The sequence below is a fragment of the Rousettus aegyptiacus genome, unplaced genomic scaffold, assembly GCF_014176215.1.
Source record: "Rousettus aegyptiacus isolate mRouAeg1 unplaced genomic scaffold, mRouAeg1.p scaffold_m13_p_7, whole genome shotgun sequence".
Taxonomy (NCBI): Eukaryota; Metazoa; Chordata; class Mammalia; order Chiroptera; family Pteropodidae; genus Rousettus; species Rousettus aegyptiacus.
The window spans coordinates 88,939,663-88,952,872 of NW_023416310.1; the positions used below are offsets into that span (position 1 = coordinate 88,939,663).

Below are 13,210 nucleotides of genomic sequence, written 5' to 3' on the forward strand. Positions count from 1 at the left end.
TGAGACACATTCCGCTTTAGTCACTCAACACTAGATACAACCTTCTGTTCTGCTGCTAATGCCAGACACTATACTCTGCTCCACCCGATCTTACGCTAAATGCAACATTCTGCACCATTTCCAATTAATGCCACACTTAACATTGTTTTGATACAGAAAAACTGAAATAATACACAATGAACACCCTAATACCCTTCACCTGGATTCCGATTGCTATCATTTTGCCACACGTACTTTATCTCTATATAGGTAGGTAGGTAGGTAGGTAAGTAGGTAGATGCAATTTTTGCTCAAGCATTTCAAGGTTACAGACATCATGACTATTCACCTCTAAATAAAGAGTAAGAATCGCAATGATATTATCACATCTAAAAACCATTAATTAAATAATTATTGACTTATAAATAATGCTATAATTTCATCTAATACAAGCTTTCATTTAAAATTTCCCAGTTGTCCAAAAAATGTCATCCGTGGACATGGCAAGGAATCCAATCAAGGACTCTGTAGATTCATATTGCATGTAGTTGCTCTTTTAATCTAGAAAACTCCCATTTTTGTTTTTCATGACATTGACCATTCCATTAACTTTTAATATGACATTGCACTTCATTTGCCACCAACACTAGACACCATCCTCTCCACTCACCCTGACCACAGAACTCAACAATCTGCCCTGTGCACTATTAACTAGACTTCGATTGCTGTTACCACCTGAAAACACCTTCTGCTCTGTTCAGTTGTACCAGCAGAAACACTCTGCCTCCTTTCCTTGTGTTAGACTCAATATTCTGCTCTACTTGTTAGCACTAAACTCGATACTTGGCTCAATATTGCTAACACTCAACATCATGTTCTTCCTCATTCACTTTTTTTTTTACAGCACAAAATTCAGTGGCATTTAATACACCCTAACCACTATCGATTTCCAGAATATTTTTCATCGGCCCAAAAATCCCCCATACTCGTCACCAGTCACTCCATGTTCCCCTCTCTGACCAGTCTCTGGCAACCACTGACCTAACTTATATCTTTATGGATTTGCCTATCTCAAATCTCTCTGAATACCTCAAATAAATGGAATCATATGATACGTCAGCTTTTGTGCTTCTACAAGCATAGTTTTCAATGTTCATTCATATTGCAGCATGTGTCAGTACATCATTCCTTTTTATGGGTGAACATTCTATTGTATGGTGTATCACATTTTGTTTATTCATCAGTTGATAGAGATTCGCGTTACTTCCACTTTGGGGCTACTAAAAATAATGCTTCTATAAACATGTGTGTTTTATGTAACATATGTTTTCAACTCCTATTGGTATATATCTAGGAGTGGAATTGTTGGGTCATATAGAAACTATATGCTTAACTTGAGAAACTGCCTATTTTCCAAGTGACTACGCCATTTCACAATTCCAGCAGGTTCTAATTTCTCCACCTCCTTTCCAACACTTATATCTTTTGGATTATAGACATTTTAGTGGGTATGAACTGGTATCTTGCTGTGGTTTTGATTTGCATTTTCCTAACGACTAATAATATTGAGTATTTTTTTCATGTGCTTATTGGCAATTTCTATATCTTCTTTGAAGAAATGTCTACTGAAATCTTTTGCCCACTTTTTAACTGGGGTATTCTCTTTACTGTTGAGTTGTAATAGTTCTTTGTGTATAGTGGATTTTAAACCCTTATCAAACATACATAATTTCCAAATATTTTCTCGCATTCTGTACATTGTCTTTTTGCTTGATTGATAATGTCCTTTATACACAAAAGTTTTTAATTTTAATGAAGTAAAATTTGTCTATTTCTTCTTTGTTACTTGTGCTTTTGGTACCACATTCGAGAAACTAATGCCTAATGCAAGGTGACAAAGATTTACACCTACTTATTCTAAGAGTTTTACGGTTCACTCTGGGTTTTTAATCCATTTTATTTTTAGAAACAAATGTGGTATGCGGGAGGGATATCATTCTTTCGCATGTGAATATTCAGATGCCCCAGCACCATCTGTTGAGAAGACTGTTCTTTCCTTCCAATGAATTTACATCCTTGTCCAAAACCAACTGACTATAGATGTATGGGTTTATTTCTGGATTCTCGGTGCCATTCCATTGGTATACGTTTATCCTAATGCCAGTACCACGCTGTTGATTACCACAGCTTTGTAGCAAGTTTGAAATTAAGAAGTCCTCCAACTGTGTTTTTTTTAAAGGTGGTTTTGGCTATCCTGGGTCCCTTGCATTCCATATAAATGTAAATATGAAATTTAAGATCGGCTTGTCAATTTCTGCAACAACAACAAAAAAGAATTTTGATTTATAAATCAGAGTCTCTAGATTAATTTGGGGAGCACTGGCATCTTTAAGTCTTCCAATTCATGAACACGGGATGTCTTCCCATGTATTTGGGTCATATTTAATTTCATCTGCCTTCTAAACCCCATAGTTTCAATAAGAAACCTGTTAATCTTATTGATGATCTCTCATACGTGATGAATTGCTTCTCTCTTGCTGCTTTCAAGACTCTCTGTCTTTGGCTTCTGACAGCTTGATCATAGGTCTAGGTGTGGATCTCTTTTGAGTTTATCTTGCTTAGAGTTTACTGAGCTTCTTAGATGTATACATTATTGTTTTTCATCAAGTTTGGGGAAAATTCTGGCCATTATTTCTTGAAGTAGTCTGTCTGTCTCTTTTTCTTCTCCCTTTCAGAGATACCCATTAACTATGCATTAGTGTGCATAATGGTTCCCCATAGGTCTCTGAGGCTCTGTTCATTTTTCATTCTGTTCCTCAGACAGGATAACCTCAAGTTTACTGATTCTTTCTTCTGTCAGCTCAAATATGCTGCTGAACCTCTCTAGTGAAATTTTCAGTTATTGTACTTTTCAACTCCAGAATTTCTATTTGGTTCTTTTGTAAAATTTTTATCTCATAGTCTGCTTGGTGAGAACTTGTTCTCAAACTTTCCTTTAGTTATTTGAACATATTTAAAATAACTGATTTAAAGTCTTTATTAATGCCAACATTTGGGCTTTATCAAGGGCAGCTTCTTTTGACTGCTTTTTTTCTTATGTATGGACCAGTCTTAGTAAATCAGAGCTGCTATACCAAAGCACCATATACTAGGTGACTTAAAAACAACAGAGATTATTTCTCACAGTTCTGGAGTCTGGAGGTTGAAGATCAGGGTGCCGACACAGTCAGGTTCCAGTGCGGACCCTCTTCCTGTTGCGAACTGCCAGCTTATTATTGTATCTTCACATGGTAGAAAGAGAGGTAGCTAGCTCTCTGGCCTCTTCTTACAAAGGCACCAATTCCATTCAGGCTTCTGAGTGGGGGTCTTTCAGTTCTACTCTCACGTCATGACATAATTACTTCCCGGTGGCCCCACCTCCAAATACCGTTGCAATGGAATTACGATTTCAATATTTGAAGGGGGCAGGAACACAAACATTCATCCTATTGCAGGGTCATAATTTCCTGTTTCTTTGCACCTCTTAAAATTTTTGTTAAAAATTGCACATTTTACAAAATATAATGTGGCATCCCTGGAAATCAGATTCTCTTTCCTCATGATTTGTTGTTGCTGCTGCTGCTGTTTGTTTAGTAACTATTTTAAACTAATTCTGTAATACCTGTATTCTTTGTTATGTCAGGACGTCTTTATTCTTTGCTGTGTGAGCAAAGACAATGAAGTCTCTGTTCTGTTAGCTTGGTGGTTAGCTAAAAATTAGAGATTCCCTTGAATGACTTGAACCTACAAATCTCACAGTCTTTACCTAGGGGCTCTGTGTATATGCTAGAAAGCAACTTTGACATTCGGCCAGGGAGTTTATAACCTTCCTTAGCCTTCACTTTCTGCTTGCTCAGCACATCAAGGTTAGCCAGAGTTGAGCACTAAGGGCCCTCTCAGGTCTTCCCCTGGCGTGTACAATGCCTAAGCATGCACACAGAGTCCCAGCAATACTCAGAGCTTTCTAAAGCCCCCTAAGGACATTTCATTCCCCAGTTTTTCCTTTAAAGCTTTTTGATCAACCTGTTTGCCTCAACTGTTACCTACTGCCTCAGGCTGACCTGATAGTCAACAATTGCCATGAATGCCCCCAGGGAAAATGCTGTTCCCAATGGGCCAGCTCCAAGTCAGGTAAAGACAGGCTTCTGAGTGGGGGTCTTTCAGTGAACCACAGGGCAGATCAAATAATGACAACTCTCTGGCAATGGAGCTTCGAAGATGCTCCAACTCTGTTCTGCCCCATTTATTGGCTTCCAGGATACTCTTGGTTTTCACTGTACTTGCAGACTATTGGTTTTCAAGGCTAGCATGGAGCTGGGTATGGGAGGATAGAAACAGGACAATTTAAACCACCACAAAGCCCAAACGGAAATGAAAACATGTCCACACAAAAAATTGTACACAGAAGTTCATAGCCGCATTATTCATACTAGCCAAAAGATAGAAATCACCCAAATGTTCATCGGTTGATGAATGGATCAACAAATTGCTATCTCCATGCAATGGAATGTTATTTGGCCATAAAAAAAAAAAAAAAAGAATGAAATACTGATACATTCTACAGTATGAATAAATTTTGAAAACATTATGCTAAGGGAAAGATATACATCAAAAAAGTCCACATATTTATTGTTTCATTAATATAAAATGTCCGGAAATGAGAAATCTATAGAGAGAGCAGTAGATTACTGGTCGCTTAGGCCGGGGAGTTGGGGAGCTAGGAGACTGGGAGGGTGACAGGTAAGAGTTACTAGGTTTCTTCTGGAGGTGATGAAATTTCTAAAATCGACTGTGACGATGGTCACGCATATCTATGAATATATAAAAACCATCAAACTGTACACTTTGAATGTGTGTATTGTTTGGTATGTAAATTATATCTGAATGAAGCTGTTTTTAAATGCTACAAAGCTCGTTGTTCTTACTGAGATTCAGCTGGTTTTTCTTAAGTAAATGCTCACAGGATTGGTGTTAGCCTTTGGCTAATTAACAGAGCCCTGAAAACGTTTATTCTGACCATTTTTGCTGGTGTTCATGTTGCTTTTACGGAGGAGAGAGTTTTCAAAGATCTTACTGCACCATTTTCACTGACATTCTCCATTTTAACATGAGGTACCTGTTCTCATCACCCTCAGACTAAACACAGCATTCTGTTCCACTACATAATAATGCCAGATACACCATCCTCCTCTCTTTAGTACTCTTCCAAGAACAGTGTTCCATTCTTCTCAATATCATGGCCAGTCTTCTTGACGCGTTTTTCTTGGTTTCCTCTGCATCCTCCATGCTGAGCAGGGTACAGCAATGGGTGATGGTGGGAGTTACTAAGCAGCAGACAACATTCCACCATTCGCAGTGTCTCACTCTCCTCTACCCTCACTTGCCCCCGCCCCGCTTCAGGTGTCCTATGTGAAAGCCATTGACATTTGGATGGCAGTGTGCCTACTCTTCGTGTTCTCAGCCTTGCTTGAGTATGCTGCTGTCAACTTTGTGTCTCGACAGCACAAAGAGCTGCTCCGATTCAGGAGGAAGCGAAGACATCACAAGGTAGGCCTTTAGGTCACTGCCTACGGAGGGGCAGTTGGTGGCAAACTGAAGAGCCCCAGGCAGCCTTGTCTTGTCATATCTGTTTGACTGGAACATTGCTCTCAGTGGGTAAGGCAGGCACAAAACAGGGATTAAAGTCCTAGCTTCTCCTCCCATAAATAATTGCCCTGATTGGGACTATGAGCAGACACTCTTCCAACCATAATACTACTACAGAAATTATCGGGTTATACCTGAAGACAGAACTGATGGAGCAAATGCTGATGGGGCTATAAACCCGAAGCATGGCAGGCTGAGAGAGGTTTACGAGTGTTTTCTGCAAGGCTGTATTATTTCAATGCAACCTTGGTTTGCAGAAGGAAATTATACCACCAAAGGTAAAATCCTACAGTAAAATGTCCAGGTTCCAGACCTTACTTCCTACCTCCAAAAAAGAGGCATCAAGTAAAATCCTACCCAAGAGTGGATTCTCTCACTGAAGGACTGAATAAAGAAAAATTTGTCAGGCCATCTCTGAAAGGTCACCAATCTCCATTAGCTCAGAGGTTGTGTTCCAACCAGTAAATGCCACTGGAGAGAGTGCAGCCTATAAGAGCACACTGGCTCCACGCCCTGGTCCCTAACTTCTTCCCCAGGAGACCCTTCTCCTGGGGGTCACAGAACCTGCTCTTCTCTCCAGCCTCAGCTCCACACCACTTTCTCCTTTGCTCTTCAAATATGCATATAGGACTTTAGGTATCCTGTTCTCGCCTCCTTGCTCTTCCAGTGCACTTTGCCTGGTAAGAACCCACTCGTTTTCCAGTTCTCAGCTGAGACATCTTTCCCTGGTATCTTAGTCAAGGTGTGGGTCCTAGATAACAGCTCTTTTGCAAGGCTGTCAAGTTTGGCCACGTAGGCTGTAGCCCACAAGGACCCCTAGCCAAGTAGGCGGGCTTCTCCAAGCTATGCTCTGGCATGAACTGTATCAGCCAGAGGAAAGGACTCCAATTCCTGTGCCCAAGAGGAGCATGCCTTTTTTTTAATTTGCACAAAGATGCTGTGTGTGCTTGCAAAGGCCATGTGCTAAGTGGACCCAGATTTTTACCTTCTGAACACTTATACTTGATTTCATTCAATGACATCATTTTTTAATGCTTATCTCTTCCACTGACTTATGAACTCCATAAGAAAAAAGACCATGTCTACTCTCGTTCAGTGGTATATCCCTGGTGCCTAACACAATGCCTGATAGTGAGCATGCAACAGGCATTTGCTAAACAAATAGACAAAGGAATAAACTAATAGACAAAGAGATTCAGACAGCCTGCCTCGAAGTTTCTCCAGCAACAGATTAGGTCAACCAAGAACCCATACACTATGACCTGTCAGGCCCCACGACACACCTGCCACACACCAAGCCCCTAGCAGCTATAGATTAACCTACTTAAAAGAGCTGAAAACGCAGCTACAATGTGCTATGACAAGGGACTCTGCCTCTTTAGCTCTCTTTGGTATGTAACTTCAAACTAGCCTCTTTCCAGGCTCAGTTTCTCCTTCTGTAAAATGGACTAAATGGCATAAAGGGGGACCGTGGTTAGGATAAAATCAGATGCCAAAGTAGCTTTAAATATTGCCCCTGCCTCACAAGTTCCAGGGATTAAAATGATTACACAGGTAGAGATTTCCATCAGTATATTTCTTAAATATCAGCGATCTGATTCAATTAACTTCTAACAGTGTACCACAGGCAGAAGGCAGACATCCCAAGACAGAAGATGTCTATGGGAGTTCAGATATAACCTGCCCTTGAAGAAGAAACTATCCTGGGTGCGGCAAGCCAGACAGGACTTCTTAAAAGACCCCTAGTTTTAGTAATTCCATAACTGTCATTGGATACCTAGCCTCTAACTCTTAAAATAACCTAAGCAAGGAACCGACCCAAAACAATTATCTCTGGGATTTACCTTTTATTTGTCCTTTTATCCAATGGGCTAGTGGATTTTTGCATTTCCCTCTGCTAAAAGAAGGTTAATACATTTGTTGAAGAGACACTTATTTGGGAAGACTATGTCCAAAATAATTGGCTAGCACCAGGCCACTAGACTGTACGCTGCACAATTCCAGAGGGCCTTATTGGCATGAACTAAAATGTGAATGGAGCCCCCTGCAGCTGTGTAATATGGTGGGGCTCATAGTATGATCAAAGGCTGCCTCCACTCTTGCCAAATCTCTACCACTCTTAAACACTATAGGAAAACAGAAGCTTTTTCTCTAGACAGGTAAAGTGTGAATGAGACCACAAGCCAGATTTGATCAGATTCTCCTGCTCAGTTCCCTTGTTGCTTTCTCACGGCATGTGAGTGCTGGAAGAGCCCTGAGTGCATCCTGTCCACTCCTCCTTTGCCAATGACAGCAGCGAGGAGCCAGGCACCAGGATCATGGGGGCACTGATGGCAAAGGCAGGGAGGGTGCCGGAGGACCCCATGGTTCTTCCCAAAACATCGACCATACAGCATCAGTTGATTATCTGTTCACCAATGCGTCCATCTCGAAGCAGATAAAAATAGTCCTGCATTTACTGGATTTTAAATAAGAACTAAGATTTATCCCAAGGCAGAGGTCAACACTAATTTCACCAGTAGTGTCTTAAAAATGTGGAACAAGGTGCCGGCATTTACACATCACGCTTCTAATTTCACTCAAAAAATCACAGCCTCTGGTCCCACTGGATGCACACCCCACAGGGTACTAGCACACCGGAACTGCCTTCGGTAGAGAATGCATTTTCCAGTTTACCACGGTCCCGTCGAACTGGATTGCTTTTTCAACCCGGCTCACTTCGTCACTCACATTTCTCCTGCCTAGTCCCTGGCATGTGTTCAAATTAGTGTGACCGTGTTCCTAAGAGCTCTGAACTTGGTGCAAATGTCAGAAACTACAGAGACACCGAAACGGACTCATCATGAAGAATAGCTTCCTTTGAAGTTAGCCCCTCTGGGTACGGCCTGTATTTTGGCTGTGTACAAGCCTGGGCTGCAGAAACCTCCCTTTAGAAGGAAGTGTGCAGAGAGGATTTTAAGTCCCAAATGGTGAGTGAAGAGGAACTAGCGGCATGCCCGAGTTTCTCAGAGCCTGTGATCTCAACTCCTAGCATCCTCCCAGGTTACCTCATTTGTTGGGCAGAAAGTACGTGGTTCTCAAATTTCCTGGCTGGCCTCATTAGTCAGAATATCGGGAAACCTAGGCGAGCCTGACTGGGCAGGCACACTTCCACCCTCCCAGGGTTCTGGAGAACACGACTGGTTTTCCCCTGCTCCTTGCTCCGTCCCCAAGCAGCTCCAGATGCAGCTAGGCATTCACTTCCTGCCACCTGCTGGGTGGATTAGAAATAACAAGCCTCTGTCTCGTCGTTCCTAGGGAGTTTCCCTTCTGGCTGCCTCCAGTCCGCACACCTACCTCCGCCCCTCCCGCTCCCATGTTTAACAGATAAGGGAAGCAGAGAATAATTCACCGAAAATTATATAGAAAATTCATTCTACCTACATAACTAGAATCCAGTGAAAACATTTTCCAACATCCCACCCTGCAGCACGGGTCCATTTATGGCAAGCAATGAAGTTGGATCCAGTCCTCCTTCTAGGCATTCGGTCCTGTAATTAACCAGCTTCCCCAACTCCTCTCCTTGGCCCTGATACAAACCCTCTACCGTTGCCATACTCACTGACAAACATTAATTGAGCACCTATTTGCCAGGCACCACGGCAATTCTTTTTTCCTCCACTTATGCAATGAGGATGTTAGACCAGATTCATTCATTTGCCCAAGATTTCTTGAGCATTTATCGTATATCCCAAATCCTTGTGGTGCTGGTGCTAGGAATACAACTCAACTTAAAAAAAAAAAAAAAAAAAAAAAAGAGGCTAGGACTGGTGAAGATATACAAGTAAACACTTAGTTATTCGACAAATATTTACTGTTTTCGGCTTATGTCCAAAAACTATGCTCATCTATTCCCTCCCCCGCCATGTGCTTTGCACACCTGCCAGTTGTGCTGCACCTTCTCAGTCGCCCCTGTACATTCCCACCTCCCTGCACCACCAAAAGGCCCTTCCCCTTTAACTCCCCCCTTTCGCAGCTCACGGTGAGGCTGCCCTGTTCCTGTGTTCAGTGCTGAGGGTGGAACGAAGAGGGCAGGCTTTGCCTCTGCCTGCCTGGAGCCTGCAGTCTAATGGGAGAGACAGACATTAACTGAGGACTATAATGTGTTCAATGGCTTTAAAAAAGAATGGGGCCCACGTACAGGAGCCTTATGGAGCACACAGCAGGGACACCTGGCCTGTCTCCGCGCTCAGGGCAGGCTTCTAAGAATTCGTGCAGTGAACAAGGAGTTGGAAGAAGGGGTGTTCCAGGCGGAGGAGACAACTCAAACAGAGGCCGAGTTAAAGAGAAGAAACATGGCACTTTTGAATGCCAGGAAATACTTCAGGGGGACTGGAGCACAGAATGACACATGAGACTAGGGAGGTAGACAGGGTCCAGGTCATCTAAGACCTTGTTTACCATCTACGGACTTTAAATCATCCTGAAGTCAGGGTCAGCTCATTAAAAAGTTGTAAGCAAAAGATGACCAATAAGATCCAAGAACCCAGATGAGTTGGGGGTGGGCGTAGGCTGGAGGCAGTAGGGAGCCCATGCTGCAGTCATGACAACAAGCCCAGCCGGTGACCCGGCGCAGGGCGGCAAGAGCAGAGCTGGGCAGGCACCGGTGGCTCCTGCACAGGCGTTGCTTCTTAGGCCGGCTCTGCCCCGCGCAGGGACGAGCAGGCAGGGCAGCTCCTCCAAAAGCTCCCACTCCCCAGGCGGGCGATGTGAGCTCAGAAAGCTCCCCCAGAGCCACGCGGTGAATCAGCAGCTAAGCTGAGTCTCTCGGTGCCACCTCACGGCGCAAATGGAAGGAAAACAAAGCTAGACGTGCTGAGAGCAGCAACAGTGTCTCCACGGTTCAGATTAGGGCAAGATCACCGCGAGGCAGGAAAAGGAGAAATCGGAGGGATAAGGGCCGCAGGCCTTTTGGTAGCGAGCGAAGGCGGGGGAGGTGGGAATGCACGGGGATGGCTGGGAAAGCGCACCGGCCTGGCAGGTATGCGAAGCGTCTGGCGGGGAGACAGGCGAAAGCTTGTAACGGTGAGCTGGAGCCAAGCGATAACGCTCTCCACCGGTAACTTGTTCCCGGTATGGAAACACGGAGGTAGGACGCAGCTGTGGCTCCCCCGGCTGGTGAAAAGGAGGCGAAGCCCCCGGTTCTTGCTCCCCGCTGGACACTCGCTCCCTCCCCGCAACCCACATCACAAGAAGACATTGTCTGGGGAATGGGGTGGGGAAAGAGGGCAAGGAGGCAACAGAAGCAAAGCAGGGGATCTCTCCAAATTGTCCCCTGGATTTCCAACGAAACAGCATTCGGAGTACGTGCTCATCCGTACTCTCTGATGGTCAAAAGAACCTTTGGAGGTAGTGGGATGACTCGTAGCACCACGCATAGGAAAAAGAAAGAAAAAACCCTGAGACTCACAGAAGCAAGCGACTTGCCTAAGGTCGTACGGCCAGCAAGTGACAGGACCGACATTGGAACACACTCCCTCCTATCCCCTGGTTTGCATCTGTTTCAGCATGTGAGGGGCGCCCCTCTATAAGGCATAGCTCCCCGGCCAGCCGCAGCGCCTTCAGAAACCTGAAACGGTGCAGGGAAGCAGGCAGGTCCAGATGGGCACGGCCTGGCCCCCAGGGGAGCGCCTTGCAGGGAGGGTGCCCGGCCCCTGTCTTATTTTAAGTAGAGCCCCATGTTGAATCTATTCCAGGAGGATGAGGCTGGAGAGGGCCGCTTCAACTTCTCCGCCTACGGGATGGGCCCAGCCTGTCTGCAGGCCAAGGACGGCATCTCGGTCAAGGGCGCCAACAACAACACCACCACCAACCCCCCTCCTGCGCCATCGAAGTCCCCGGAGGAGATGCGAAAACTCTTCATCCAGAGGGCCAAGAAGATCGACAAAATATCCCGCATCGGCTTCCCCATGGCCTTCCTCATCTTCAACATGTTCTACTGGATCATCTATAAGATCGTCCGCAGGGAAGACGTCCACAACCAGTGACGGGTCCGGGATGGGGGAGGCTGGGAAAGCGAAGAGTGAGCATAGCACAGGAATCTGGGAGCCTAAGGCAGCGAGGGGGCGAGAGGGAGGGGGCACACACGCACAAGTCTCTCTTTCTCTGCAGTCTGTGCAATAGCGAAAGGCAGTGATGCATGAATCTTAGAATGTGGTACTATCTACTTAACCGCGAGCGGGCTGGTGGGAGGGGGGAGGGAAGACCTTTTCTAACATAGCAACGGAGGGGTCGGGAGGAAGGGAAGGGTGAAGGGTGGGGGGGTGGGGAGTGGGGGGCATAACAGCTTTCAAAATTTTTGAGTCCATAGGCTGTGCGGTTTCCTGTTTGGAAGGAGAGTACAGTCTGCCCCAGAGCGGAAGGAAAGCAATGTAATATATAATATATATTCATGCTTAACATTAATGCAAAACCACACGAACAAAAGATTTTTCTTAACCTATCAGCCTAGTAACTGCTTAAATTTTTAAAGTCACAGAAGTGACGGACGATTTTTCCCGGAGTGGAAACAGTCACAAATAAGCTTGCTCCGGTGTGTGCCCCACATCGCGCCCCTCCAAATGCCAGGCCTGTCTTCAAACTGGCCCAGGTGGACACATGCCAAAAAAGCCATTCTGCCTCTGCTTCAAGAGAGCTGTGCGGCTGGGCCGATGGGTGGTGGAAATGGGAAAAGGTGGAGAGAAAAGACGGGAGTGACTAAAGAGAGGGGACATTTCAGAGGCCCGAGGACTGAGAATCAAGATAATCCCGCCTCGGTCCTCATGTCTCAAGGCCAGAGGTCGCGCGCCTGCCCACCCCGCCTGAGCCCTGTCACTTCTCTGCTTCGACACCCACCTCGCTTACTCCCCGCCACCACCCAGAAATGGCCCCCATGGTTTTCTCATCATATTGCCAATATGCAATCTTTTTTATGGTTAAAAAAAAAGTAATAATATCAAGAAATAATATGCATACACTGAGTGTAAACAGACGCACTTTTTTCAGATGTCTATTTTTTCGGAGAGTCTCTTTGGAATTCATTGCAAGTGGGTGTATGTTTGAGAGGGGGGGTCAGTGGGGTGGAATAGATTATGTACACAGTGGTCCCCCAAAGTGAAGTTTTAAGAGGTGAAAGGGCGGGACTGAAGCTGCGGCTAAGAAATATACGGGTGAAAGAAAACGGCGGCATTTAGGAAGTCCGTTCATTATACGCGGACATTCCACGTACGGCAAATAATGTGGGGTGTTTGGGGGGATGACTCCATTATATTTTTATAAGTCTTTTTTTTTTTTTCTTTTTGGTGCTTTGTTTAGCTTTAACATTTAAGAACGTTAGATGACCGTTTATCTTTCCTTCTCACTCTGAAGTGCCAGATCTGCCCCGGGATAGCTAGGGCACCGCAGAGAAAAAAGGAGAGAGGCTAGGAAAGGAATTGTGAGGGGTGGGGGATCCTGCCGAAGGACACGGATGTTCACAGATGGGAGGTGTGCAAGGTGGATTGCAGAGCTGAACAGGGGGACCGTCCCC

General features: G+C 44.9%; 1 protein-coding gene across 1 annotated transcript in view; it reads left to right on the forward strand.

Annotated features, from left to right (window-relative positions):
* Positions 1-11,690, forward strand: part of GLRA1 (glycine receptor alpha 1) — a 71,420-nt gene extending 59,730 nt beyond the window's left edge. The window contains exons 8-9 of the mRNA XM_016164387.2: positions 5,419-5,565; positions 11,376-11,690. Of these exons, the coding sequence (XP_016019873.1) occupies positions 5,419-5,565; positions 11,376-11,690 (462 nt within the window). The remainder of the gene's footprint in view (positions 1-5,418; positions 5,566-11,375) is intronic.
* The last annotated feature ends 1,520 nt before the right edge of the window (positions 11,691-13,210 follow it).